Below are 27,960 nucleotides of genomic sequence, written 5' to 3' on the forward strand. Positions count from 1 at the left end.
AAAATATTTCAGTCACGTGATGAAATATTTTCAGTTTCTCACATATCTCTTTTGCTAATATCCAATCTCGATCCAAAGGCAAACACTTGTACTTTGGTTCTCGTTGTTTTATTTGTTAAAAAAAATAGTATTATACTTCAATGTAGTGACTAACATAAAATATGTAGAATTCCACCTAGTACAACAATCAAAACTTAACATTTGACTATCATAAACATTCAACTGATGAACAGTTTCATCAAATTTCTCCTTCTTTTTTTGTGTATGCACCTAAAAAGACACACGACTACGAACTCTTTCAATCTCATCTCCTATCACTGTCAACCCATCTTTCACAATTAAGTTCAGAATATGAGCACAACACTACATATGAAATAAACTCTCATCCAATATTAAGTTTCCACACAAACTTCAACAAGCATATTAACCATAGAGTCATTTGTACTATAATTATCTACAGTTACAAATGAAAATTTTCAATCAATTTTCTAGTCTAACAGACATTCCATTATTTCGTCATGAAGCATCTTAGAAGTGTGTGAAGAAGGGACATATATAGACCTGATTATTTTGTTTTGCAAAACCCAACTATCATCAACAAAATGTGCAGTACAACCATATAACCTTTTGTTTGGTGGTTGGAAGTCCACATATCTGTTGTAAGGGCAATTTTTCCTTTGATCTCATTCAACAATGTCATGATTTTCAACTTTTCAGTCTCGTAAATGTTCAAAATCTCCTTCTTTATTGTGTTTTTTGACACCATCTTAAATAACGGTTGGATAACATTACAAAATTCACTAAAACCTTCATGCTCAACTATTGAGAAAGGATATTCATGTTTGATTATCATCCTAGCTAATGCTTTTTTTGTAGCTTCCTGATTGAAGTTATATAAATCCAATGTATTGTTCTTCTCTTAGTTAGGATTCAATAGGGATTGTCGTATGTCCTTCTGTCCTTTATATGGCCATCTCTTGATATGGTCATGTAAATGTTTGGTTCCATTTTTACTTTCACCCCTAATTTTTGTTTGCAATAATTACAAACTACCTTATCTACTCCATTTATTTTTTGCTTCTTAAAATGGTTCCAAACAACCGATGTCAATCTCTTCTTTAAAGATCCCTTCTCAATATCCTCACTAAGAATAACACAATTATTGACATTCAAATTATCATCATTTGAGCAGCTGGAGTTAAATTTGGTGTTAAATTTCGGATTGGATCTGGGATTGAGCTTGGAATTGGACTTGAAATTAGACTCGGAGAATCTTTATTTGTAGAAGGTGATGAAGACATTGTTTTCAACCTAGCAAATATTTAACTTTAAAAACCATCCTTAGACTTAGACTTAATTTTCAAACATATAAATTATCATTTAATTTGAGCCCATTTTTTCCTTTTAGTAATTTCTTACATAGAACTAATTTGGTCCATTGAACCTTCAAATTTTTTTCACAGTTGATTTTTTTTTCTAAAAGCACATTTTACCAATTAGGTTTTAATCAGAATAATATTTATGAGATTTGGTCTAAAATTTCCCAATAGAGGGCAATGTTGCAATAGGGTATTCTTATATACATTAAATATATTTGTGTGATAACATAATTTAATCAATAATGAAATTATGCCTTTTTTTTACTGAATCTTTTCAAACCCAAAATTTCTTCTATGGTTCAGACTAATTGCATACCCAAAATTTTTAGCAACCTTTCTTATAGAAGGTGTTATTATAGAAAGGTGAAAACAACATCAAGGTTGTTACAATTCAGTTACATTCAAGCTACTTTTATATACATTTTGTAACTAGATGTAAATGTAAGAGAGAAAAATATACCGAGTGTGCAAGAAAGCATTGAGACTTATCTTGTAGCGATCTTGTAATTTCCCCTAATAAAAATCCTGTCAGCTTCTCCGTGGACGTAGGCTATCCTTGGCCGAACTACGTAAATCATCGTGTTCTTCTTCTTTTCCGATCTTCTTTGTTCTATCATTTACCTTTGAGCCATCGATCGTGTAGCATTTAGCCATCGATCGTTTACCTCGACACCTCTATCATGTAGACCATTTTCGACTAGAACCCCACCGTCTAGATGATCTTCAGTAAAGCCTCCATCGTCTAGATGACTCTTACCTTATCGTCTAGATGACTTCCTGCTTTACCTCCAATCGGCTAGGCGATAGCAGCCTCATCGTCCAAGCAATTTTTGGTAGCATCTTCCTCAGGTTCTCTCCTTTCTTTTCTCTCCATTTTTTCTGCAACAAAGAAAAGAAAAGAATAGTCATTAGAGTTTTACAAACCACAGAAGTGCCTATCTCTAATCTCAGCCATCAAAGTGTAGGGTGGAGATTTCTCATTACACGGATTGTGCTTTTAGCACATTGTTTTGTGTTTTGTGATTATTAAAGGTGGTATCCGGTATTCAGAATAGGGTCTGGGTTTCATTAAGCCTAAAAGATCAATAGTGCAGTGTGTGTAATCAGCTCATCATTCATTTCTCAAGCCCAACAAATGGTATCAGAGCCTGCAAGAAAGCTTCAAGATTAGTCAAGATTCTAAAGAAGCAAAATCTTGGAGCTTTTCAGTTAGAATTTGAAACAAATATGGTAGTAGCAAAGTATGACATTGAAAAAATTGATGGGAAAGGCGATTTTTGTTTGTGGAAAGCCAAGATCAAGGCTATCTTGGGACAACAAAGGGCACATAAGGCCCTAGAGGATCCAACCAAACTTCCAAGCATTGCAACAGAAGAAGAAAAAGAAAACATGGACCTAATTGCTCATGGAACACTAGTTTTAAACTTTTCTGACAGTCTCCTAAGGCAAGTGATCGACCAAGAGACAACTTTTAAGATGTGGAGCAATTTGAATGGGCTATATGAGACTAAAAATCTACCCAACAAACTTTTCCTAAGGGAAAGGCTTTCTACCTTCAAGATGAGTGCTTCTAAATCATTGACAGAGAATCTAGATGATTTCAAAAAGATAACTATTGAATTCAAGACTCAAGGAGAAGAGATTGAGGTAGATAATGAAGTCTTTGTGCTTCTCAACTCATTATCGGATTCCTATAAAGATGTTAAGACTGCCTTAAATATGGGAGAGATTTTTTAACAACTGATATTATTATTTCTGCTCTCAAAATCAGAGAAATGAAGCTTATAACTAGCAAGGAAGACAAACCTAGTGCAGAGGGCTTATTTGTCAAGGATAAGACAAAACAGAACAATAAGGAAAAGGGAAAATAGAGCTCAACTGAATAGGGGAAAGAAAAGTCCAAGGTTAGATGTAAATATTGCAAAAAACTTGGACATCTAATCAAGGATTGTAGAACCTTGAAGTGGAAGAATAAGTAGAAAAACAAGCAATCACAACCATAACAGAAAGTCCAACTTAATCAGTCAGGTGAAGCCTCAGTTTGTGAGGACTCTTACTTCTATTCAGATGCTTTAGCTACCTCTAATTGTAAGGCAGAAGAAGAAGCTAATAAGAACCTAGATTGGGTTCTAGATTCAGGGTGTTCTTTCCACATGACACCCCATAAAGACTGGTTTAGTACCTACAGAGAGTTGGATGGAGGATCTGTCTACATGGGTAATAATAACTCATGTCCAGTGGTTGGGATTGGCTCAGTCTCACTAAAACTTGAAGATGGAATAGTCAAGCTATTGAGGAATTTCAGACATGCGCCTAAGCTGAAGAGAAATCTAATTTTACTAGGCATGCTTGATTCTATTGGATGTGAATACAAAGGTAAGGAAGGTTACTGTGAAGTCTTGAAGAACAGTAAGCCTATCCTTAGATGGGTGAAGATTAATGGAGTGTATGTTGTTCATGGAGTTTAGAAAGTTCACTTAGCTTTGATTATGACTCAGAAGCAGCCTACTGAAGGAGACCTTTGGCACAAAAGGTTCTCACATATTAGTGCCAACGGTCTACAAGCTCTTGCCAACCAAGGAATTCTACCTAGGGGGAGTTCATCGGAGCCTATCCTTTTGTGAACATTGTGTGATAAGGAAGGCTACTAGGCAGAGTTTTGTGAAGGCTCAGCACACAACCAAGGCCATCCTTGGCTATGTGCATTCGGACCTATGGGGTCCTTCACCTTTTCAGTCCTTAAGTGGAGCCAGGTATTTATTAACCTTTGTTGATGACTATTCTAGAAAGAGTTGGATCTATTTCCTTAAATCTAAGGATTTAGTTTTTGAAAAGATCAAAGAATGGAAGTTATGGTTGAAAAATTATCTAACTGTCAAATTAAGTGTCTAAGAACTAATAATGGGCTTGAGTACTGTGCAGAGGAGTTTAATGTGTTTTGTAGACAACATGGTATAACTAGACACAAGACAGTTAGGTATACACCTTAGCAAAATGGGGTGGCAGAGAGATTGAACAGAACAATAATGGAGAAAGTAAGAAGCCTATTGTTTGATGCTATACTTCCTGAGAAATTATGGGCAAAAGTAGCCTCATACACTGTCTATACACTAAATAGATACCCCTATGCATCTCTTAACCTTCTAACCCCTGAAGAAAGGTGGACCAAACAACCTCCTAACCTGAATAACCTAAGGGTGTTTGGTTGCACTTGCTTTGTTCATCAGAGTAAAGGGAAATTAGCTGCCAGAGCTGTAAAGTGTATGCTTTTGAGCTTCACAGAAGGTGTTAAGGGGTTTAGAATGTGGCACTCTACTGAAAAGAGATGTATCACTAGCAGAGATGTTGTTTTCAGGGAAGATGAAATGTATATGCAGAGATCTAATCCTAATGTTTCAGCACCTCAACTAAAGAATGATAAAATTGAGGTGGAGCAAGTTCTTATCCCTAGTTCTGATCCTTCAAGCTCTGAATCATTTTTTTTTTATCAACTACCTCATCTAGAAGAAGAAGTAGAAGATGCCACTACTGATCCCGAGCAAGAAGAACCAGATTTGAGAGGGTACAACCTAGCTAGAGATAGGCAGAGAAGAACCATTATGCCACCTTCAAGGTATGAAGACTACTTAGCTTTGAATGCTTCTGATTTATCTAATGATTCAGAACCCTCAACCTTTGAAGAAGCAGTGAGTTGTCCTAAAGTTAAGTTGTGGATAGAAGCAATGAATGAAGAGATTGATTTACTAGTAAGAAACAACACTTGGGAGTTGACACCTTTGCCAAAAGGATGCAAGCCAATTGCATCCAAATGGGTGTACAAATTGAAGGAGGGTTTCCCTAATGATCAAGGACCTAGATATAAAGCTAGGTTGGTTACTAAGGGTTTTACACAGAGGCCGGGTGTTGATTTCGATGAGATTTTTTCTCCAGTGGTCAAGCAGACTTCTATCAGATTGTTGTTGTCTATTGTGGCTCAAAATAACCTAGAGTTAGAGTAACTAGATGTTAAAACAGCTTTTCTACATGGCTTTGTAGATGAAGTTATCTATATGAGCCAACCTAAGGGGTATGAAGTTAGAGGGTGAAGAAGACTATGTATGTCTACTTAAAAAGTCTATCTACGACCTCAAATAGTCCCCTAGATGCTGGAACATAAGGTTTAGTGATTTTGTATAGAAGAATGGCTTTTATAAAAGCTCCTATGACAGCTGTGTTTACATAAACACAGATTTCTACACTCATCCTATCTACTTGTTACATATGTGGATGACATGCTTTTATTAGGAGCAACTATGAAAGAGTTAAATAAAGTAAAGGATTTACTCAAGTCAAAGTTCGAAATGAAAGACATGGGCAATGCAACAAGAATACTAGGCATTGACATTATCAGAAACAGAAAAGCAAGTATTCTAAGCATTGATCAATCACAGTATTGCCATAAATTGTTAAAGAAGTATCAAATGACAGAGGCCAAATCAGTATCTACTCCTATAGCTAACCATTTCAAACTCTCAGCAGAGAATTCACCCAAAGAATTTGACATTGAACATCAGAAGATAATTTCAACAGTCCCCTATTCCCAAGTTGTGGGAAGCTTAATGTATCTAATGGTGTCTACAAGACCTGTCAACTTATTCTTAATAATAGATGCAGTTTTGTGGACTTGGCAAGAAACTGTAGCAGGAAAATATTTCTCAATAGGGACGACCATTTTAGCAACAATAACAATACATTACCACAATAAGTAAACGATCGCATAATAAAAACTAAATGATCACATAACAAATAAATAAACGATTGCATAACATAAAACAAAACAATCAGATAACAAATAACTAAATAATCGTGTAACAAACAACTAAAGATTGCATTACAAATACCTAAATGATCGTGTAACAAACAACTAAACAATCGCATTACAAATACTTAGACGACCGTGTAACAGACAACTAAACGATCGTATTACAAATACCTAAATGATCACGTAACAAACAACTAAATGATTGCATTACAAATATCTAAAGATCGTGTAACAAACAACTAAACAATCAATCACATTACAAAAACCTAAACGATCGCATAACCACTACTAAACGATCACACATTTTTTTCTAAACGATCATTTACGTTTCTCTACTCGCTCATTTAAAAAATAATAAACGCTCGCCTAGGATTATCTAAGCGATCTCTTAAGAATGAATACACGATCATTTAACAAAAGCTGAGAGATCGTTTAACAAATGGTAGACGGGAACCCTTTGCGAACCCTAAACGACCTTGAGAATCCTAAACAAATATCAATATGCATTCAAGGAGAAGAGTCACATACCTTTCAGAGATTGACGACGATGAAAAATGTGTACAAACGATCAGTGAGAAGGTGACCAAACGCTCAGATGAAGATGGGAGACGACGAGTCAGGTACAAGAGCTAAAACAAGAGAAAATAAGAGCCAAAATCGCACAGTGAGAGAAGATGTAAGTGAAAAAGTAGGGTGAACGATGCTTCGTAGCACGATTTGAAGAGTTTTTTAAATTTGGAGTAAAATTGGTATTTTGCAAGGAAAAAGGGTCAGCCATAGACAAATTTTTAGGAAGAGGTCATCCATAGAAAAGTTTTTTAGAGTTTGGTCATTTTATGAAATTTTTCCTACACTACACCTAATTTAATATATTTATAATAATAAATATTATGTATTTTAAAATAAATTATAGATATATTATATGGATTTATAAATTTATAAAATAAAGATATTATACTATATAGAATATAAATGCTATCACTTATTGTATTATTTTACATAAATAAAAGGGGTTCTTGCAGATTTGCCAAAGTTTCAAAAAATTAGACCCATAGTCCAGACTCTTATTACTTTTGCAAAAATAGCAAAGAAAACAAGCTCAACCCACGTGATACACTTGATACACCCAATATACTTGATATACTATTGATATACACTTGATACATTACTAGTATATGACTAGTACACTTGATACACTGCTGATACACACTTGATACATTTGATATACTATTGATACACGATTGAAAATAACTATTTATTTAAGTGTTTCATAAAAATGATTTTATTGAAAACCACTTTTTCTCTAGTTATTCCAAACACGGTCAAATTGTCAAAATGAGTATACTAAGCTGAGTGTTAATGAGCTTTAGGTTGAATCTCCCCGGCCTATTATACATTTGTACTTAAAAATGAAAGAAACAACTTCATTTAAAAAGGGAAAAAAACTACAAAAGAAATAAAAAAAATGTAGCAAATACAAAAATTAAAGTGAGTAATAACTTATATTGCTACAACCAAATGATGCAAAAAGTATACAAATCAATAGAAAAAATACACAACTAATACACTTTAAATGTGGTATATTATTTGACTGATATACCAAAAAACGTAGGTTTATTAAAAGGGTAAAATTGAAAAATAGAATAAATGAAAATCTAAATTCGAGAATTTTGTCATATCTATAATTTTTTATATGTTGAAGGCACACCTTTAATTATATATTTTGAATTTGTCATTGCAAATTTCCTAAATAAAATAAAAACTTTTCATATTATAATTCTGACACTTTAAATTTTAAATAATTTAAGTTACACATAAATGAAGAAGTAGAACTTGGGAGATTTAGTACTAAAATCTTATCAGATTACAAGACTTCCGATATTTTTTACCATTTAAATGTGTAATAACTATTGGGTTAACTTATGTAACTCAAAATATAAACAAAAATAAAACTTTTTATATTCTAAGATTTTAAATGATTTAAATTACATATAATTAAATTAAAGTGACTGGTTAAAGGATTATATGTCTATCCTTTTATATTGACTCTTAATAATTAAATTAAAAACAAGTGTTAAAAGTAGACATTCACACTTGTTAGTTTATTATTAATAGTTAAATTACTTTTAATACTTTTTTAACATATGAAAAATAAATAATTAAAGATTAATTCATACGTAGATCTAGGACCTAATATAATAACAAAAATATTGAGATATAATAATCTTTTACTTTACTCTAACATCTTTTATTGTCCACTTACTGATTTGTTCCATGCTAGCTTCTAAGTTTTATAAACTTTTAAAATCATTTTATACTTAAAAATAGGTAGAAACTAAATCTAAAAGATTTTATCTTTCTTTTAGTCTTTTTTTTTTATTATTAGAAATCATTTACTACCAATTTATTTCATATTGGCTACCCAAATAACTCAACAAACATTAAAAAGAATTAAAACCTGTAGTTACTTCAAATAATTGTGTAGAAATGAGTTTCATACTTAAATATAATTACAATTTTATAAATAAATTTAAAAAGATTATTGAAATGATTCTTTTAATATAAATACATTGCAAATAAGAAAACAAAATTAGAATAATAAAAATTGGGTATAACAAACCAAGATTGTATGTTGGGTGAGAAACCGAAGAGAGAAGTACCACCCATGTTGAGAGAGAAAAAAATATATGCATTAGCGTGAGATTTTACTTCTTGGTTCAGATGTGTTTAAATAGAATAAAAATAACTCACCTTTGTTCATGAATATGTTCTTTTTGGACACGTACTTTTATGTGAAAATTTTAATGATATTGGATAATTTTTCCAAGAAAAAGACAAATAGGGCTACCAAAATTGAAAAAAGAAAACCCTCATCTTGATGGAAGTAGAATAAGATTTTTCTTACTATAAGTACGCTTTTTTTTTGTGACTTTTTTCACATGAAAAAATTCATCCATCTTAATTAATTTTCCTTTTAAAAAAATCGAACAACAACGGTGCCAAAATAAAATGGCAAATAAAATCAAATATTGTTGCCAAAATAAAATGACAAATATTGCTATTAAAATTTTTTCAAAAAAAAAAAAACTCAATTGGATGTAAATGGAATAAGAATACTTATTTTTGTTTATAAGCATGTTCTTTTTGGAGATGTTTTTCCACATGAAAAAACTCATAGATCTTGGTTAATTTTTCAAAAAAAAAAAAAAAAAAAAAAAAAAATCAAACAATTATTGCCAAAATAAAATCAAACATTGTTACCAAAATAAAATGACTTGCCATCAAAATTGAGAAAAGAAAATCTCATCTTTGATATAAATGGAATAAGAATAAGTTACCTTTGTTCATGAACATACTTTTTTCTAGACTTTTTTTTCATGAAAAATTCATTGATTTTGGTTAAATTTTCCAAAAAAAAAAAAAAAAATCAAACATTGCTACCAAAATAAAATGACAAATATTACTATTAAAATTGAAAAAAAATAAAAATAGTAAACATTGCTTCTAAAATTGAGAAATGTGGTGTAATTTCATGATGGAACAAACACGTGCGTAGGGAAGTAATAAAGGATCTAAAGTACTCTAAGTAAGTTAATTTGTAAAGAATAAGCATGCAATAGAAAATAGAGAAAAAAAAAAAAAAAAAGAAGAAATACAACCTTTGTAGCTTCAAATTTCTCCAAATCCACTCCAACCTCTTCACGAATGGCTCGTAGACCACCACAAGAGCCTTCCCGACTATACTCCGGCCTTAGAACGTGATGGTGGGATCTAATGAGTGACTAATTTAGAGAGGAATAAGTTAAGATTTGAGAGCGAATTAGGCTCAAGATTTTTTTCTCAAAAAACCTCATAAAGGTCCACTTTGCCAAAAAGAAAAATATATCATAGAACTCTTCTATTTATAAGTCATTTCATGCATGACATGCAATTTTGAGTTTCATGAGAATTTGACACTCAATAAACCACTAACTCAAAGTGGGATTAAGTGGGGTAAGTGTCTTCAAATTGAAGACAACACTTAATATGATAGTTGGAATTTTCCACTCAAAATTGTCGAAACTTCCCATTCAAAATTGTTAGAACTTCCCACTCACTTGGTCAAAGGTCAAAATTTTGACTTAAAAAGTCCAAAGTCAACAATTTGATTTGTTGACTATCAAAGTCTAAAATCAACATTTTGACTTCTTATTGCATATTTGACTTAGTCAATAATTTTGACTTTAGATGCAATTTTGACCATTTTTTTAATTTTAAAATTAATTCTAATAATTAATTTTAAAAATAAATTAATATGAAATAATTTAATTAATTTAATTTCATATTAAATCCAATACTAATGTCATTCAATACGAATGATATTTAAATCTTATTTAAATACTTTTATTCTCTCTCTTTATATTTGATTCACAATTAAACATCAGGTTAAAATATATTGAATATATTTAACGCTTTGCTCCAAAAACTGAATTTGAACACTTCAAATTTTTTCGTCATACTATTCTAAAGTTTAGTCCGATAAGAGCTAGTAGAGAGACCTCATGGACGTACAGATCATGGGCTCTAACGATCCGAGATGAACTAGCTAAACTCTTTAACCTAATTAACCAACATCCGTTAACTACCGAGTCATTCCTAGTTGCACTCCCCTCACTATAACCATAATTAGCAAGTTGATCCTTTATTGGTTGTTCGTATTTACAGCTAAGTCAATTTATCGTTTTACCCTTATAAATACATCTTGCTTCTTAAGCTCCCACTGGTCCCCCATTGAACAATTGGTTTATAGTATAACTCATAAACCATGACCCTCTTAATCAAGAGAGGACGGGGCCCCTTTGTTCAAGACCGAGATTCAGTGCTTAAGAGAACAACCTATCTGATAACCCTAAGTCGGGTAAGAGCGAATTCCATCTTACGGAGCTATATGTTGAGATTAGTGTCTTATTTCTCCCGAAGTCTCGTTGTTTGTAAGGATACACATTGTTTGATGAATAAAATAAATGTTATTTTATTCTGGCATTTACTCATATCCAATAAACAAAGCTCCTTGGTTATCTTATGTGAACTTAAGCATGTATATGCAATATACAAGTGGTTCATGCCTTAGGTGATAACCTAAATAGGTCTGTAGTATAAGGATTAAGGTGGGATACTTGATCCTGGTGACACTACGAATACGACCTGCTTTGTAGAGGTTTGCAAGTATTGTAAACTACTACAGATGGTAGATCCTGACCATTTATGTGAAGACATGCGAGCGAGGGTATCTTATACAAAGTGTTTGTATAAGACCGGACCACGAGATGACTATACTCTATATATAACATCATTGATACTAGAGACTTACATCTCACCTAAACGACCATAGGTGACACGACCTCAATCCTGAGTGTTTTGGGAACTTTTTCCTTTGAGGGCGGTCCTTTGATTAGTATGGGTGAGAGTGACTAGATTGCCAACTCAACATGCCTACCTTTTTGGGGACTTGTCTGATTTGGGAGCTGAAAACTCAATCCACAAGATGGAATTCACTTCTTTCCCGAAGCAGGGATAAGTAGAGAGATTGTTCCCTTAAGGGTTCATTCCGGGGCTTGAACATAGTGGTGACAACTTCTCTTTGGAAGAGAGGACTCAGTCATAGTAGGATTATGACTTATGTTCATTAGAGGGATTGATGGTACTTAAGGAGTTAGATGTAACTACAGGGACATAACGGTTATTGGTCGAGTTGTACTTACGAGCGATCTGTGAAGGGTTTTCACATTGTTGATTGGTTAAGATGGACACATAATATATATGTAGTAAGGAGAGTTTAGTTGTCAGTCTTTAGTGGAGTGCCTGGAAGTTAACGGATGGTGGATTCTGTGACTAAAGAGTTTAGTCAGTTATTCACATACCGTTGGAGCTTCGGGCTACAGATTTATAAGGTTCCCTTGGTAGCTCAATGGATTCAGTTGAGGATCAGTTCTCAGTGTTGATTTGAAATATTCAAATCAAGTAGAGGTAATTCGATTATATATGATATGATCGGTATGATGTATGAGATACATCTAGTGGAGGATTATATGAATGAGATTTACATTAAGTACCATAGAATAGAAAAAGAATTATGGTTTATATGTTTCATGAGAAGAAATATTAAAACTATAGGTTATAAATATAGTATAATAAGTTGGTTATCATTTATATTTATAATAATATTAATTATTGGATAATTAAATTTTTTTTTCTCAATACGCAATTGAGTGGAAGGTTATTGGTGGTTTCATGGTAACCGTGAGATACAAGGAAAATGGTTTTCCTAATTTTAGTTAGTTTTGGCAAAAAATTGATTTTGAGAAATTCTCTCTCTGAAAAATAGAATCTCACGGAAGTTGTCAAGTAAATAGAATTTACTAAGCGACAGCTTGACAAATGTAAACGATCATGTAGTGTTTAAAGGCGACAGACACGCAGCTAAGCGATGAGCTAAGCGATCGCTTAACTTTTGCTAAACGATTAGGCATCGACCTATACGATAGGTTCTATCTTCTCCTACTTGCTTAATCATTTACACGATTGTTGATTCTCCTTTCTTCTACCTCAAACCAAGTGAAAACAGAACCCACCCTTTGGATTCTCACACCGAGAATACCAAGGTAGCCTTCTTGGTGGTATAATACTCAACTCGATATTGTTGAGGTTCTGTGGAGGTTGTTCGTGTTGTTGGGGTGTTTGTGATCAAGGCGATCGCTAAGTTCGAATGTGTGGTGTTCGTGCAGTGTAGCGGTTGTGTTGTATGAGCATTCGAGGTTGTTGTGTTCGAGCGTTCGTAAGCAAGGAGCGTGGAGACGAGTCTACAAATGTGTGTAGATTTCTCCTTGTTATTTGTTGTATAATGCTCTAATTTTTGTCATGAATGCATAACTATTTGTTTCTATTTATGATTGTAATTGTAATGTTCATACATGATTGTGATTTGGAATGATCTTTTCCGCTACTCATGAAAATCCTCGTGATCGATTTCCTTTACTATGTCTCCAGCTATCTATCCTATCTTATCCCAAAATGAGAGGCTTATTGAGCAGTATTGTTGGCTACTCTCACCTATGCGGATCAAAGAATAATCTCGAATAAATAGGAGTTCATAGTTAGCTCAAGATTAAGATCGAGTTACCTTAGGTTATTTGAATTTAAAATAGTCAGTTTTAATAGTAAATAGTCATTATAAAGAAAATTGTCTATTTCGTGATCCGGTCTTATGAAAACTCATTGTATAGGATGCCCCCGCTCACATGTCTCTACATGAATGATTTTAAGATCACATCATTTGTATCGGTATACAAAATGGGGCACATCCAATAGTGTCACAAGGATGAGGTGCCCAATCTCATCCATATACTTATAGACCTTTTTGGCTATATACTAAAACTAGATCCACTTTTATGTCGCCACATAAAGTTAAAGTATTCATATTATAGTCATGGATTTATAATAGAATGCAATATCAATAACAATTTATTGAATAAGATGCTCAATGATTCATTTATTGATATATAGAATATGTTAACAATATTTACAAATTGCGAGTTTAAGACATTTCCAACAATCAGGTAGCCCCGAAAGGTCAAGAAGCTCTTCGGAAGAGATTCCAAGATCATACTAACTTGACTAGTTTCGTCTATGGTAGCCCCATGTGTTGGGGTTGATGCCCTAAAGTCTCGTGTCCTGTAGTTTGTAAACAGTATATACGAACACCAATGATTGTTAATATATGATATTTACTTCACATCTTGTTGTTTTGTTCGGTTATTTATTTTATTTGCTTTACCACAGACCAATAAACATAAAATCCCTGTTATCTGTATGTGACTCAAACATGTATGTAGTGACATACAAGTGGATCATGTCTTGAGTGATAACCAAAATGGTTTGTAGTAAATGGATAAAGAAGGGAAACTTTATCCTGGTAACGCTACGGACGCGGCCCACTTTGTGGAATGGTCAAAAGTGTTGTGACTTGTCACAGATAGTCTGATCCTGATCATTCATGTTGAGGACATGCAAGTGGGGGCGTCCTAACAAAGAGTTTATATAAGACCTGACCACGAAGTGTTAATGTCTCGTTATATAACACCGTTCATGACAGAGACTTCACTTCACTAGGATGACCATAGGTAACATGACCTCAATCTTGAGTGAGTTAGGAACTCCTACCATTGAGGACAGTCCTTTGATTTGTGTGGATGCGAGTGGCCAAGTCACCAATTCAAGCCTACCATTTTGGGGATTCGTCTGATGTGGGAGCTGGGAACTCAACTACACAAGATGGAATTCACTCTTTCCCCGAGGCAGGGATAAGTAGATAGATGGCTCCCTTAAGGGCCGATTCTGGGGCTTGAACGATGTGGCGCCACACACACCTTCTCTTCGCCCGAGAGGTGTTCACACATAGTTGGATTATGTTTAATTGTTCATTAGAGGAATCAGTGGTAGTTAAGGAGTGAGATGTAACTACATGGGCAAAATGGTAAATTTGCGCAGCTGTACTTATGAGCATCTGTGAATGGTCATCGTACTCATTATTGGTTATATCTGATGGACACAGAAATATATCTGTGGTAAGAAGAGTTTAGCTGTTGGTCTTTAATGGAATCACTAACAATTAATGGATGGTGGATCTCGTGGCTAAAGAGTTTAGTCAGCTATTCACGTACTGTTGGAGCTTCGAGCCACAGGTCCATTAGGTCACCTTGGTAGCTTGGATAAAGTCGAGAACCAATGTTTGGGTTAATTTGAAATGTTCAAATTGAAAAGAGGAAGTTCAATTATATATGATATAATTGGATTGGTTAATTATATATGATGTAATTGGCTAAATGTACGAGATACATTATTTTGGAAGAAATTAGATATAAATATGATTTATATCAAGAAGGGGAGAAAATACTATAGTAGATATATGATATCAAACTATAGGATATAAATATAATATGATTATATTTATTAATTAAATTAATTGATTAATTATTTGATAATTAACCGATTGATCCACGTTCGGACGTGGGAAATGGGGCTGCAAAGGTTATGGTAACCGGCGGATTAAAACATTGAAAATCGTTTTCATTTCATTTTTCAATCGTGCATTCGTATTCGCCCGCGCTCAAAAGAATCTGTGAAAGCGATCGCGAGGGCCTATACGATGGAAACTCGTTCTTCTAAACGATCATCTACCTCACGCGTTCTCTAAACGATCATATACATATTTCCTAAACGATCGTTCATTTTTTCCTACATGATCGTGTAGCTCTACTATACGATAAGCATTTCCGCTATACGATAGTAGAGTTTCATCTCCCACTTGCTTATCGTCTACACTACGTCTTCTCCTCCATCCTCTACCAAACTCACCAGAGCCTACTCTTTGGGTTTTTTATGCCGAGGATACCCGGGTTTCTCTTGTGGTTGTGTCATCACCACTACATTATTCGTGTACGTTCGGATCATGTTGTTGCAGTCGACATATTCACCGGGTGCTGGTAGATCGGTGGGAGGTTTTCCGCTGCTTAAGGTTCACACATACGAAGAGATTCTTCATTTGGTATGAACCTTTTTCCTTGTTAATTATTGTATTCTGAGCATGCTGATAATGAGTTTTATATGCATAACTGTATGTTTAGAATGTATGTCGTTTGTGTTTCAATCACTGTGAAATTGGAGCGATCTAAGCCCACTCATGGAACTCTCAATATGAGATCCTTCAATTGGTATTAGAGACAGGTTTCTGATACTTCGATTTCATTTTTTGCAACGAAATAACGTATACATTCATGGTGGGTGCATTTCTACGCTGTTTTAAATGTTAATTTTGCTGTGGATGTTCCGGATTAATGGATAATTTCGGGATGAATTGCCTCGGTTTGTTTAATTTCTTTTACATTTGCGGTTGTTTGTAAAGGCCCCTGCATTTTTGGGCATAAGTAATCGTAATCGAGTCTATATTCAAAATGTTTGATGTCTTGAGTTGTTCGCCGAAGTTCTGGGCAAATGTTGCGGCTCTTTGAGGAAGGAGATGATCTAGGGTTGATCGCATCATGCAGAAGAGGTTCTATGCGATCGTTGTCTATCGCATCGTGAAGATGAAGGACTATGCGGTCGTGGTTGAACGCATCGATTGAACGATGGGGTATGTTATCAAGAGTTGGTCGTGTCGGGTTGACGATCAGACACACAATCGCTAAGTATCGTTTAATGCGTGCACGAGCTAGACGATCGTTTAGGTCAGCAAGCTTTATCGCTTAGTAACTGACTAAACGATCGCTTAGCATCGCAAGGTAAATCATTTACCAAGTTGCACGCATCGGTTAGACAATCAGAAACTCGCGTATCGTTTAAAGCGCGCTAGACGATTGTTTAGGTCAGCAAGCTTCATCGCTTAATAACTGACTAAACGATCGCTTAGTAACTCAATGTAAATCATTTACCTGTCGTTGTGCTACACGATCAGGCTTCGTAGCCTCGTCGTCATCTACGTGATCGTTTGCTAATGTTCCTATCGTCTAGTGCGCGCTGAACGATCGTCTACCTGTGGAAGTTTGCTACACGATGAAGGCTCCTGGCGGTTCAAGACCCTGTTCGCCTGTGAACCGGTTTGCTCGATGAAAATTGTAATAGATAGGATTTTCATTCCCATTTTTTTGGTTTAAAGGCTCATCCCGGTCCATTAATCTCTTTGTTTAATACATGCGATGTATGTTTTATATGTCATATAGTATGCACATATAGTAAATCCCACCTTAGGTTATGCAATGATCATGCATCATCTCTTTATTGTAATTGTTATAATTTAGAGAAGCAAGATTTTAATTATGTAAGAGCATGCTCATGCATCATATAATATAAGAGTTATATTTATGCATGTATAAAAAGTATTGACATGCATCATTTTGATATTGTAATTGTTATAGTATAAGGGTGAATGATAGCATGTTTGCTTAGTTATTACACGAAATATAAAAGTTATATAGTAATGACTGGACATTGCATGAAGCATGACACATAGGTTACTTTATAATAGTTATAAATGCCTCGTTATGTGCAATGTTTTTTAGTTGTTTCTTGTTAAGAGTTAAAGAGAAATTAGAACTAAAAGAAATAAGAAAGTCATGCATGCTCACTTAGGTTTAATTCATGGTTTTAAAATGTTTAAAACTTGGATCACATAGATCTAAGATCACAGTTCTAATATGATTAGCAACCCTACGACTTTAATTTTTTAATAAGTTTAATAGGATTAAATTGGCTAATAAAAGGTTAAAGTATAGCAAATCTATCTATAATGGACCTTTTGTCTAAGGCGGGTTCTGTCTAGGCTGGGGTATTTAAGTGGACGGAAACGTAACACCCCTACCTGGAACTTACCTGAAAAGGTGAATTAGATAGATTTGATGCATGCATGTAAGTTAAGGACAGTCCATTAAAATGTTTAAATGTGACTACTTGAACTTGTTTATATTTCATAAACAAACGTTGTTTATATTTCATAAACAAAGCAGACTTTAAAAAGACCACTTAGACTAAAATCAGTACCCGGATTGTCTAGGTCAATTAATCCCTTGGTAGAACATTCAGTGGGAGGTACTTGGGGCATAAGATGCTTCAATTAAACCTTTCACTTTTCTCCTAAAGTCTACATTGTGAGATCTATCCTCGGCCTCGCGGCACCTTTGGCATGTCACCCCAACGGATGGTGTTTGGGTAGGTCAATATCAAGGTGGATAGAAAGAATGTTCATAGTAAGTGGGAGCGGGAAGTTGATAACGGGCAGAAATTCACATTATTACATTGCTAAGTTATTAAACAACGAGGGTTTGCATTGATGAAATATGTTAGATTGCGTCCAAAAAACATTAAGTTTATAACATTGCGATCGCATGCGTTCATCGCATATAAATAGTTAACTTTTGTGTTTTTATGCAGAATATGCGTTGACGCAAGGCAAAAATTGCGATCACAAGAAATCAACGGACAAACGTAGCTTTACCGCAAGGTTTTGCGGTGATTTGTGCTCGCAAAAATCTGCTCAAGAAGGATTACTGCATAGAGACGACACAACTTGTTAGGCACATCTGGGTGAAAGGCATAATTAATCACGATGGGACAGAAAGATGAAGACGGTCGAATCTGAATTAAGTTGACTAGCCGCTAACGATAACAAATACACTCAGCTTTTCGGTGACAAATATTCGGCGCATCAGTCAGAGAATTAAAGCCATCCCATCTGTGCAATCATAAGAGAGAAGTCGCCTTTCACCCCGGAAGCTCTATAAATACCGAAGGCATCCTTCAGAAAACAGGTTAACAAGTTCAGCTGCTCCCGAGTTCACAAGTTCTGTTCATAGTTTAGCCCTATTCTTAGATTTTATTTTACCTTAAGGCGAAAGCGAGAGAAGGAGGTTGTGTCGATAGATCGTTTCGGTGAGCTTGGAAGAGTGTCGAGAGCTTCAAGATTAGAGAGAGGGTCAGCTCCTGTGGAAGCAGGAATATCTTTTGAATCGAACAGAAATTGCCAGTGTAAAAGCCTCGATCAGCAAGGGATTGCTACCAAGCTCTCTATCTTTATCTTCCATTGCTATTTTGTATTAAGCTCATTTATAAAAATGGAATTCACTTCTCTATATTTGTTCACTCTCTGCTATTTATGCATGAGTAGCTAAATCTGTTGAATGAGTTGAGAAGCACATAGCTAGCTTAACTGGGATATTCATTTTATGCGATCATCTTGTATTATGTATGCTTCATTCATCCATTAGAGATACTCGGGAGGGTAGTTTAAGGACAGGATCTAGGCTTGGAAAAGTCAGGTTAGAATCTAGGCTCGGGAGAGTCAGATTAGAACACATAATCAAGAGAAAAAAGCTTAGGAATAAGCACTGTTTTCTATTAACGCATCGTATGCATCCTAGAGACAGGATATGATTGTGTGCGGTCACTTTGCCTTTGTGCATCTTGCATCATCGCATAGGAAAAGAGTAGAGACTTAGAAATAAGCTCTATGGACATTTTTGCATTCAACACATGCGTCCTAGACTTAGGAGCACTGCATTTGCATTGGAAATTGACTTGTTGTGTATGGGTGTAGCATGATTGCATAGTCTGATGCATTTCCAAGTAACGCCAGCTAAAGACCTTCTCAACCCGTTCATCCGCATACTCAGTGCATCTATCACACAATCAAACTTTTCTCAAATCCACCACCTTTGTTTATTTCCATTACCGCAAAAAACAAAACCAAAAACTATTTGAGTTACCGGTTAACGCAAAGTCTTCTAAAAAATTTCCACCGCAATCTGTTTTCCCAAGTCTCTGAATTCGACCCTAGACTTACCAGAAAACTCAGTGGGGTTTACACTTGGATTCCACTGAGAAAACTTGAGTGCTCAACGCATTTTCATCATCGCATATCATCCATAATTCCACCTCATAAAATAACCCATCAAGTTTTTGGCGACGTTTCCGGGGACTTCGGCAAAATAGTGTGCTAACGGTAATTTTTCTGATTTCTTTGCAGACTCTAAATCTCTGGCGAATTACGACCCGGAGATTGAGAGGACGTTCAGATGAAGATTATGAGACCGTCAACAACAACAGTCAAACAAAGAAGATATGGCGGAGCAGCCTGGAAACGAAGCACCGAACGAAAATAACATCATGGTGAATCCAATCCTTCTGTCTAACGATTGTAATAGGCCCATTAAGGACTATGCATCACCAAACCTCTATGATTTCTCTCCAGGAATCATGAGGCCTACCCTTGACGGAAGTCGATTCGAAATGAAGCCGATGATGCTACAGATGATCCAGACTGTAGAACAATTTGAAGGACGGCATGGCGAGGACCCGCACGCCCACCTCCGTAGGTTTATAGAAATCTGCAATACTTTTATATTCTTGAACATCTCTGTCGAAGAAGGTCGACTAACTTTGTTTCCATTTTTTCTGTGTGATCAGGCAAGAAAATGGCATATTCCTTCGAGCCGGGAGAGATCACTTCATGAGAACAGGTCGTAGAGAAATTTATGAAGAAATATTTTCACCTCTTGAAAATGCTAGACGAAGGAAACTCATAACCAATTTTGAACAATACATGGATGAATCGCTCAGAGACGCCTGGGCGAGGTTTAAGAGGTTGGTCAGGGACTGTCCACACAATAGATTACTAGACTGCCTTCAGATGAAAATCTTTTATCATGGTTTAAATCCCGCTTCGTAGACCGCTGCCAATGCGGCAGCCGCTGGTGGTCTGCTTGACAAAATGTATGACGAGGCTAAGAACATCTTGGATCGCATCTCTAAAAACCATGAGGATTGGAGAGAGAGTGATCAGAGACTAAGAATCAAGGATAACGACGTAAGCAATGGTGCTATTACTTCAATACAGAATCAGATGACCGCAATGCTGAACTTAATTCAGGGAATTGCGATCAACAATCCAACACCACAAAATGGGCAAATCAACGCAATTAGTCAAAACACCAAAATGTGTGCGACTTGCGATGATGGGCACGCAATGGAAGAATGCCCAAAGAATCCACAATCTATTTACTTTGTGAAAAATAATCAATTTTCTAATACCTACAACCCGGGTGGAGAAACCACCCCAATTTTACATGGAAGAATCAATTGTAGAATTTCCAATCTGTGGTGCAGAAAGAAGGGCCACCTAGATTCTTCCCGCGAAATAACGGTCAGACAAGCAATCAAGCCAGTAGCTCGCAACCGCCGTAATCCTCCTCCCTGGAAAGCCTATTGAAGTAGTATATAGAGAAAAAGAAACTGTGCTTCAAAGTCATGCTGCGTCCATCCGCAATCTAGAATTACAAATAGGCCAGATTGCAAGTGAGCTAAAGAATAGACCGCAAGGAGCTCTGTCGAGTTCAACAGAACTCCCACGCAACCCGGGGGGATCAGGTAAAGAGCAATGTCAAGCTGTGACATTGCGGAGTGGAAAAACTGTGGAGGGAGAAAGAAGAAGCTTAACCGCACTGCTTCTATTGCGTTGGAACCTGAAATTGTGGTGACTCAAGAAGAAGAAGGAGAAAAAGAAGCAATAGAGCCAGAAGTTGCGTCCACCTCAAAGCCAACAGAGAAGAGGATCGTGAGAGTGCAATTATCACCTTTTCCGCAGAGACTCAAAAAGAAAAAGAACGAAGAGGTACAATACCAACACTTTCTGTCTATGTTAAAACAATTACATATTAATATTCCATTCAGTAAAGCGATTGATGAGATGTCTGTATACGCGAAGTTTCTGAAGGAAATGGTAACCAAGAAGAGGGGTACTGGTAAGTTTGCCATGGTGGCTTTAACGCAAAGTTCGAAATCAATAATCCCACCGAAGATTAGTGATTCTGGGAGTTTTACTATACCTTGCTCCATAGGAGGACTGTACTTCGAGCAAACCTTGTGTGACCTTGGAGCCAAAATCAACTTGATGCCTCTGTCGATCTTTAAGCAGCTGAATATGGGGCAACTTGCACCCACGGCTGTGACTCTCCAACTTGCAGATAGATCTCTAGTGCATCTAGAGGGGAAGGTGAAGGACGTGTTGATCACCATCGACAAATTTATCCTACCAGCCGACTTCATCTTCTTAGACTACGAAGCCGAAAAAGATGTGTCCATCATCTTGGGGCGACCATTTTTATCAACAGGTCGTGCCCAAATTGATGTGCATAAAGGGGAGATCACTTTGAGCATAAATGGACGGAAGCTCAAGTTCAACATAATCCATGCTATGAAGTTTCCTGACGAAGAAGACCTGCATGACTCAGACGACAACCGGAATTTGACTGAAGAAGAAAAGCTTGACGAAGAGAATGAAGAATAAGATGCAAGCACATCCATTGTTACCTATAATGCGATCATAACAAAAGCAAACAAGAAAGTTGAGATGATCGCAACCCAAGAAGAAGAGCCAACAGAAAAAGAAGAAAGAAAAACAATACAAGTGTCCTTAGTGGAACCACCAAATAATGAAATTGAAGACCCTACCGAACCACTTAAAGTACGCATTTTGGGGGCAGAATGAGAAGCTGCCAGTAATTATTTCCTCAGAACTTAACAAAGACTAGGAGAATGTCTTGATGAGCATTCTGAGGAAACATGTGCGAGCAATTGGCTGGACACTCGCCGACATTCGAGGAATTAGCCCAACCTACAGTATGCATCGAATTTGTCTCGAAGAAGACCACAAAGCAACGATTGAACATCAGTGCAGACTTAACCCTGCGATGAAAGAGGTCGTTAAAAAGGAGATCATTAAATGGTTAGATGCAGGCATTATTTATCCGATAGTAGATAGCGCGTAGGTCAGCCCCGCGTAGTGTGTGATAAAAAAGGGTGCATGACGGTAGTCTCGAACGAAAATAATGAGTTGATACCACAAAGAACCGTCACCGAGTGGCGTATTTGCATGGACTACCGTAAGCTGAATGCAAATAAAGAAAGATCATTTCCTTTTACCATTCATTGACCAGATGCTAGATCGTCTAATCGAAAATGACTTTTACTACTTTCTGGATGGCTATACCGGGTATAACCAAATTATGATTGCTCTAGAAGACTAGGACAAGACCAAATTCACCTGCCCATATGGGACCTTTGCTTTTCGCCGCATGCCGTTTGGCCTCTGCAATGTGTCAAGCACGTTCAAAGGTACATGATGGCCATCTTTTTAGAATATCTTGAGGACTCCGTCGAAATATTTATGGACGACTTCTCTGTTTATGGGTACACCTATGAAGTCTGTCTGGCCAACCTAGAGAAGATACTGAAAAGATGCAAGGAGACGAATCTCTTCTTAATTGGGAAAAATGCCATTTTATGATAAAGGAGGGCATAGTGTTGGGGCGCAAGGTATCGCGAGACGAGTTAAAGGTGGATAAAGCAAAAATAGAAGCAATCGAAAAACTCTCACCTCCAACAGATGTAAAGGCTGTAAGGAGTTCCTTGGAGCATGTCAGATTCTACAGACGTTTTGTCAAGGATTTCTCAAAAATAGCACGACCGCTGAGTGCGTTGTTGGAAGCTGATAGGAAATTTGACTTTGATTATAATTTCCGCAACGCATTCATGATCTTGAAGAACGCATTGACGACTGCACCCATTTTGATCGCACCAGATTGGACACTTCCTTTTGAAATAATGTGCGATACAAACGGGTATGTGATGGGAGCAGTACTAGCACAGAAGAGAAAAACAATCTTGCATCCCATCGCATATGCAAGTAAGACGTTAAATCCTGCTCAGACCAATTATACCACCACAGAGAAAGAGCTATTTGCGGTAATTTTTGCGTTAAAAAAGTTCAGAGCATATCTACTGGGAGCAAAAGTGCTCATCCATACTGACCATTCGACGATAAAATATCTAATGACAAAGAAGGATGCAAAGCCGAGGCTGATTAGATGGGTTCTCCTCCTTCAAAAGTTCGAAATGGAAATAGTTGACCGCAAAGGGACGGAGAACCAAGTTGCAGATCATTTATCCAAATTGGAGAATCCTGAGGTTGACCGCAAGGAGTCAGAAGTGAGCGCAGCGTTCCCAGATGAGCAACTGTTTTAGATTGAAGAAATACCGTGGTATGCTGACATAGTCAACTATCTGGTCTGTGAGCAATTTCCTAAAGATTATACCTACCACCAACAGAGGAAGCTCAAACATAAATGCAGATATTATTATTGGGATGAGCTGAATCTGTATAAAAAGGGGGTAGACTATATTATGCGACTATGCGTACCAAATGCTGCTCAACAACGCATATTATCGCAATGCTATGACTCACCATATGGTGGGCACTTTGGAGGATAGTGCACCACAACTAAGGTTTTATAAAGTGGATTCTTTTGGCCAACATTGTTTAAGGATGCAGTTGACTACGTAATGAAGTGTGATCGGTGCCAACGCACAGGTAACATTTCATGGAAACATGCAAAGCCGATGAACATTATCTTGGAGCTTGAGTTGTTCGACGTATGGGGTATCGACTTCATGGGACCATTCCCTCCATCGAATGGTAAAAATTATATTTGGTTAGTCGTCGACTATGTATCCAAGTGGGTAGAGGTAGTGGCATGCGCCGCAAGTGATGTGGCGGTGGTCTCTCAATTCCTGAAGAAAAACATTTTCACTCATTTTGGCATTCCACGTGCCATAATAAGTGATGAAGAGTCCCACTTTGTCAATCATACTGTCAAAGAGCTGCTGCACAAATATAACATTCTCCACAAAGTGGCCACCGCATACCATCCGCAGATGAATGGTAAGGCTGAGGTGTCCAATCGGAAGATTAAGCTGATACTTGAAAAGGTGGTAAGGCCTTCGCGAAATGATTGGGCAGTAAAGCTCGACGATGCGTTGTGGGCATACCGAACTGCATTTAAAACACCCATAGGTATGTCCTCATATGCGTTGTTATTTGGTAAGGCATGTCATTTGCCTCTGGAGCTAGAATACAAGGCACTGTGGGCAGTAAAGAAACTAAACTTTGATTTGAAGAAAGCAGGAGAAGTGAGAAAACTTCAACTGGTTGAGCTGAAGGAATGGAGGATTAACGCCTGTGAGAACACAAAGATCTACAAAGAGCGCGTAAAGCGATGGCACGACAAACACATATGCGGTAAAAATCTCCATGTGGGACAAAAGGTTTTGCTCTTCAATTCACGGCTACGGCTCTTTCCTGGCAAGTTAAAATCGCGCTGGTCCGGACCCTTCATCATTAAAGAAATATTCCAACATGGTACGGTGGAGCTGATCACTAAGGACAGGAGCCGTACATTTAAGGTTAATGGGCAGCGAGTTAAGGCATATTGCGGAGGTGATGTTCAGATAGAAAAGACCTCTGTGGACCTGAAAAACCCGAAATAGAGAAAAATGGAGTGGCCTCTGCAATCTCAAGCAACATCATTTGGGGCACCTTCTGGAGTATCCTTTGTTTTGTTCTTTAACTCTCATTTCTTCGACACTTTAATCATCATTTATCTGTCTGCATTTTACTTATTTCTACTTCTCTAAAAAAAAAGGAAAAAAAAGGGGTGAAAATTTTTGTTAACTTTTTTTTTATCATTTGACCCTCTCGATGTTTCTTTGCAAACGATCAAGGTACACGATTGTGGAGGCACTATCGAAGACGAAATTTCATGTCTTCACCGCAATCCAAAAGATAGAAGATCGCCACAAAGCAGGATGCGTCAACAAACAATGCGGGTGACAGCACAAATTTGGGGGTTGTATTCTTCCTTAACTTTATTTCAAATTTTGCACTATCGCATCGCATTTTGCTTTTGAACGTTTTATCACCGTATCCTCTTTGATTACTGCAATCATTTAACATTGATAAATTTAGTAAGTCACCGCATGAGTTCTTTGCCAATTATGATTTTAATGATGAAACACATGCTTCTATTTTTTCTCATATATACTAGAATCAACTTAATCTTAGAAAAGTCACCTCCTGAAATATTTCTAGACATTAGAGGTCTGCTAGCTTTCTTTCAAACTCTCTTTACATAGCGTCCCAAGAACATCACATGACTTCTTTCAATCTTTCCATTGTCGCATTTTAAATTTGGGGGTAAGGTATTTATTTTTGACCTTGCTATTCAAAAAAAAAAAAAAAATTCCACTGTCAACGCAATGGAAAAACCCATGTTGATAAGAGTTAAGTTGTGAAGGGCACTTACCCGTAGTTGGATGTCCATATGACACACATGGGGGCAAGCCAAAACGAAAGTAAGTCGCCAGGATCAACTCATAAATACAATGACCGTAACTCCGCTGCCAAGAAGGTATGAGTTTAGTCTGAGAAAGAGTGCATTACTCGTTGTTGGATGTCCGCATGACACACGTGGGGACAAGCCAAAACAAAGGCAAGGCACTTGGATCAGCGTAAGGTCAGGAAAAAAAAATAATGTCAAGAAATATACAAAGAAAAAAATCATTTGACACCCCGGTGGAAAAGTTTTCTTTTTGAAATAAATCATGCGATGTTCCAGAATTTAGTAAAGCCCTTTTAAAGGTTAAACTTGCGGTCCCTAGGTCTTAGAAATATTTTTAGAGGAGATTTGAATAAGACTTAAGGAAATTTTGGTATATAGGATTTGAATGAAGTATCTTTGAGAAATCTAGGAAAAGAGAATTGTGGTTGACTAAGGAAATATTTAGCTTATGCTTGAGGACAAACATTGTTTAAATTTGGGGATGTGATAACGAGCAGAAATGGACATTGTTACATTGCTAAGTTATTAAACAATGAGGGTTTGCGTTGATGAAATATGTTAGATTATGTCCAAAAAGCATTAAGTTTATAACATTGTGGTCGCATGCGCTCATCGCATAGAAACAGTAAACTTTTGTGTTTTGATGCAGAATATGCGTTGATGCAAGGTGAAAAGCGCGATCACAAGAAAGCAACGGACGAGTGCAGCATTACCGCAAGGCTTTGCAGTGATTTTTGCTCGCAAACATCTACTCAAGAAGGATTGCCGCATAGAGTCAGCGCAACTTGGTGGGCGCATTTGGGTGAAAGGAATAATTAATCACGATGAGACAAAAAGTTGATGACTGTCGAATCCGAATTAAGTTGACTAGCCTCTAACGATAACAAGTACATTTAGCTTTTCGGTGAATAATATTTGTCACATCAGTCAGAGAACTAAAGCCATCCCATCTGTGCAATCATAAGAGAGAAGCCGCTTGTCACCCTGGAAGCTCTATAAATACCGTAAGGCATCCTTCAGAAAACGGGTTAATAAGTTCAGCTGCTCACGAGTTCACAAGTTCTGTTCATAGTTTAGCCCTGTTCTTAGATTTTATTTTACCATAAGCGGAAGCGAGAGAAGGAGGTTGTGCTGATAGATCGTTCTGATGAGCTTGGGTGAGCGCTAGAAGCTTCAAGATTAGAAGAGAGGGCCAGCTCCTGCGGAAGCAGAAATATCTTTTGAATCGAATAGAGATTGCCAGTGTAAAAGCCTCGGTCAGCAAGGGATTGCTACCAGGCTCTCTACCTTTATCTTCCATTGCTTCAACTAATTTATAAAAATGGAATTCACTTCTTTATATTTGTTCACTCTCTGCTATTTACGCATGAGTAGCTAAATCTGTTGAATGGGATGAGAAGCACTTAGCTAGCTTAATTGGGGATATTTATTCTATGGGATCATCTTGTATTATGTATACTTCATTCGTCCATTAGCGATACTTGGGAGGTTAGTCTTGGAAAAGTCAGGTTAGAATCTAGGCTCGGGAGAGTTAGATTAGAATGCATAATCAAGAGAAAGGAGCTTAGGAATAAGCACTGTTTGCTATTAACGCATCGTATGCATCCTAGAGACAGGATATGATTGTGTGCGGTCACCTTGCCTTTGTGCATCTTGCATCATCATATAGGAAAAGAGTAGAGACTTAGGAATAAGCTCTATAGACACTTTTGCATTCAACACATGCGTCCTAGACTTAGGAGCACCACATTTGAATTGGAAAATGACTTGCTGTGCATGGGTGTAGCATGATCGCATAGTCTGATGCATTCTTAAGTAATGCGAGCTAAAGACCTTCTCAACCCGTTCATCCGCATACTCAGTGCATCTATCACACAATCAAACTTTTCTCAAATCTGCCGCCTTTGTTTATTTCCATTACCGCAACAAACAAAACCAACAACTATTTGAGTTACCGATCACCACAAAGTATTTTAAAAAATTACCACTGCAATCTGTTTTCCCAAGTCCCGGAGTTTGA

General features: G+C 36.6%; 1 protein-coding gene across 1 annotated transcript; it reads left to right on the plus strand.

Annotated features, from left to right (window-relative positions):
- The first annotated feature begins 23,658 nt into the window (after positions 1-23,658).
- On the plus strand, positions 23,659-25,089 carry LOC150038173 (uncharacterized). Its single transcript, XM_090306312.1, has 2 exons — positions 23,659-23,751; positions 24,649-25,089. Exons 1-2 carry the CDS (start codon positions 23,659-23,661, stop codon positions 25,087-25,089), a joined length of 534 nt encoding a protein of 177 aa, XP_090162438.1.
- Positions 25,090-27,960: the final 2,871 nt, after the last annotated feature.

This window comes from Benincasa hispida, chromosome 1 (assembly GCF_027475165.1).
Source record: "Benincasa hispida cultivar pf3 chromosome 1, pf3_genome.v1.1, whole genome shotgun sequence".
Lineage (NCBI taxonomy): Eukaryota > Viridiplantae > Streptophyta > Magnoliopsida > Cucurbitales > Cucurbitaceae > Benincasa > Benincasa hispida.

Excerpts from the sequence above, each read along its gene's own strand:
- LOC150038173 (XM_090306312.1), top strand. The coding sequence starts at position 23,659 with ATGGAAATAGTTGACCGCAAAGGGACGGAGAACCAAGTTGCAGATCAT. Across the intron at positions 23,752-24,648 it reads TTGACCGCAAGGAGTCAGAA|GCATGTCATTTGCCTCTGGA; the intron begins GTGAGCGCAGCG and ends TTATTTGGTAAG.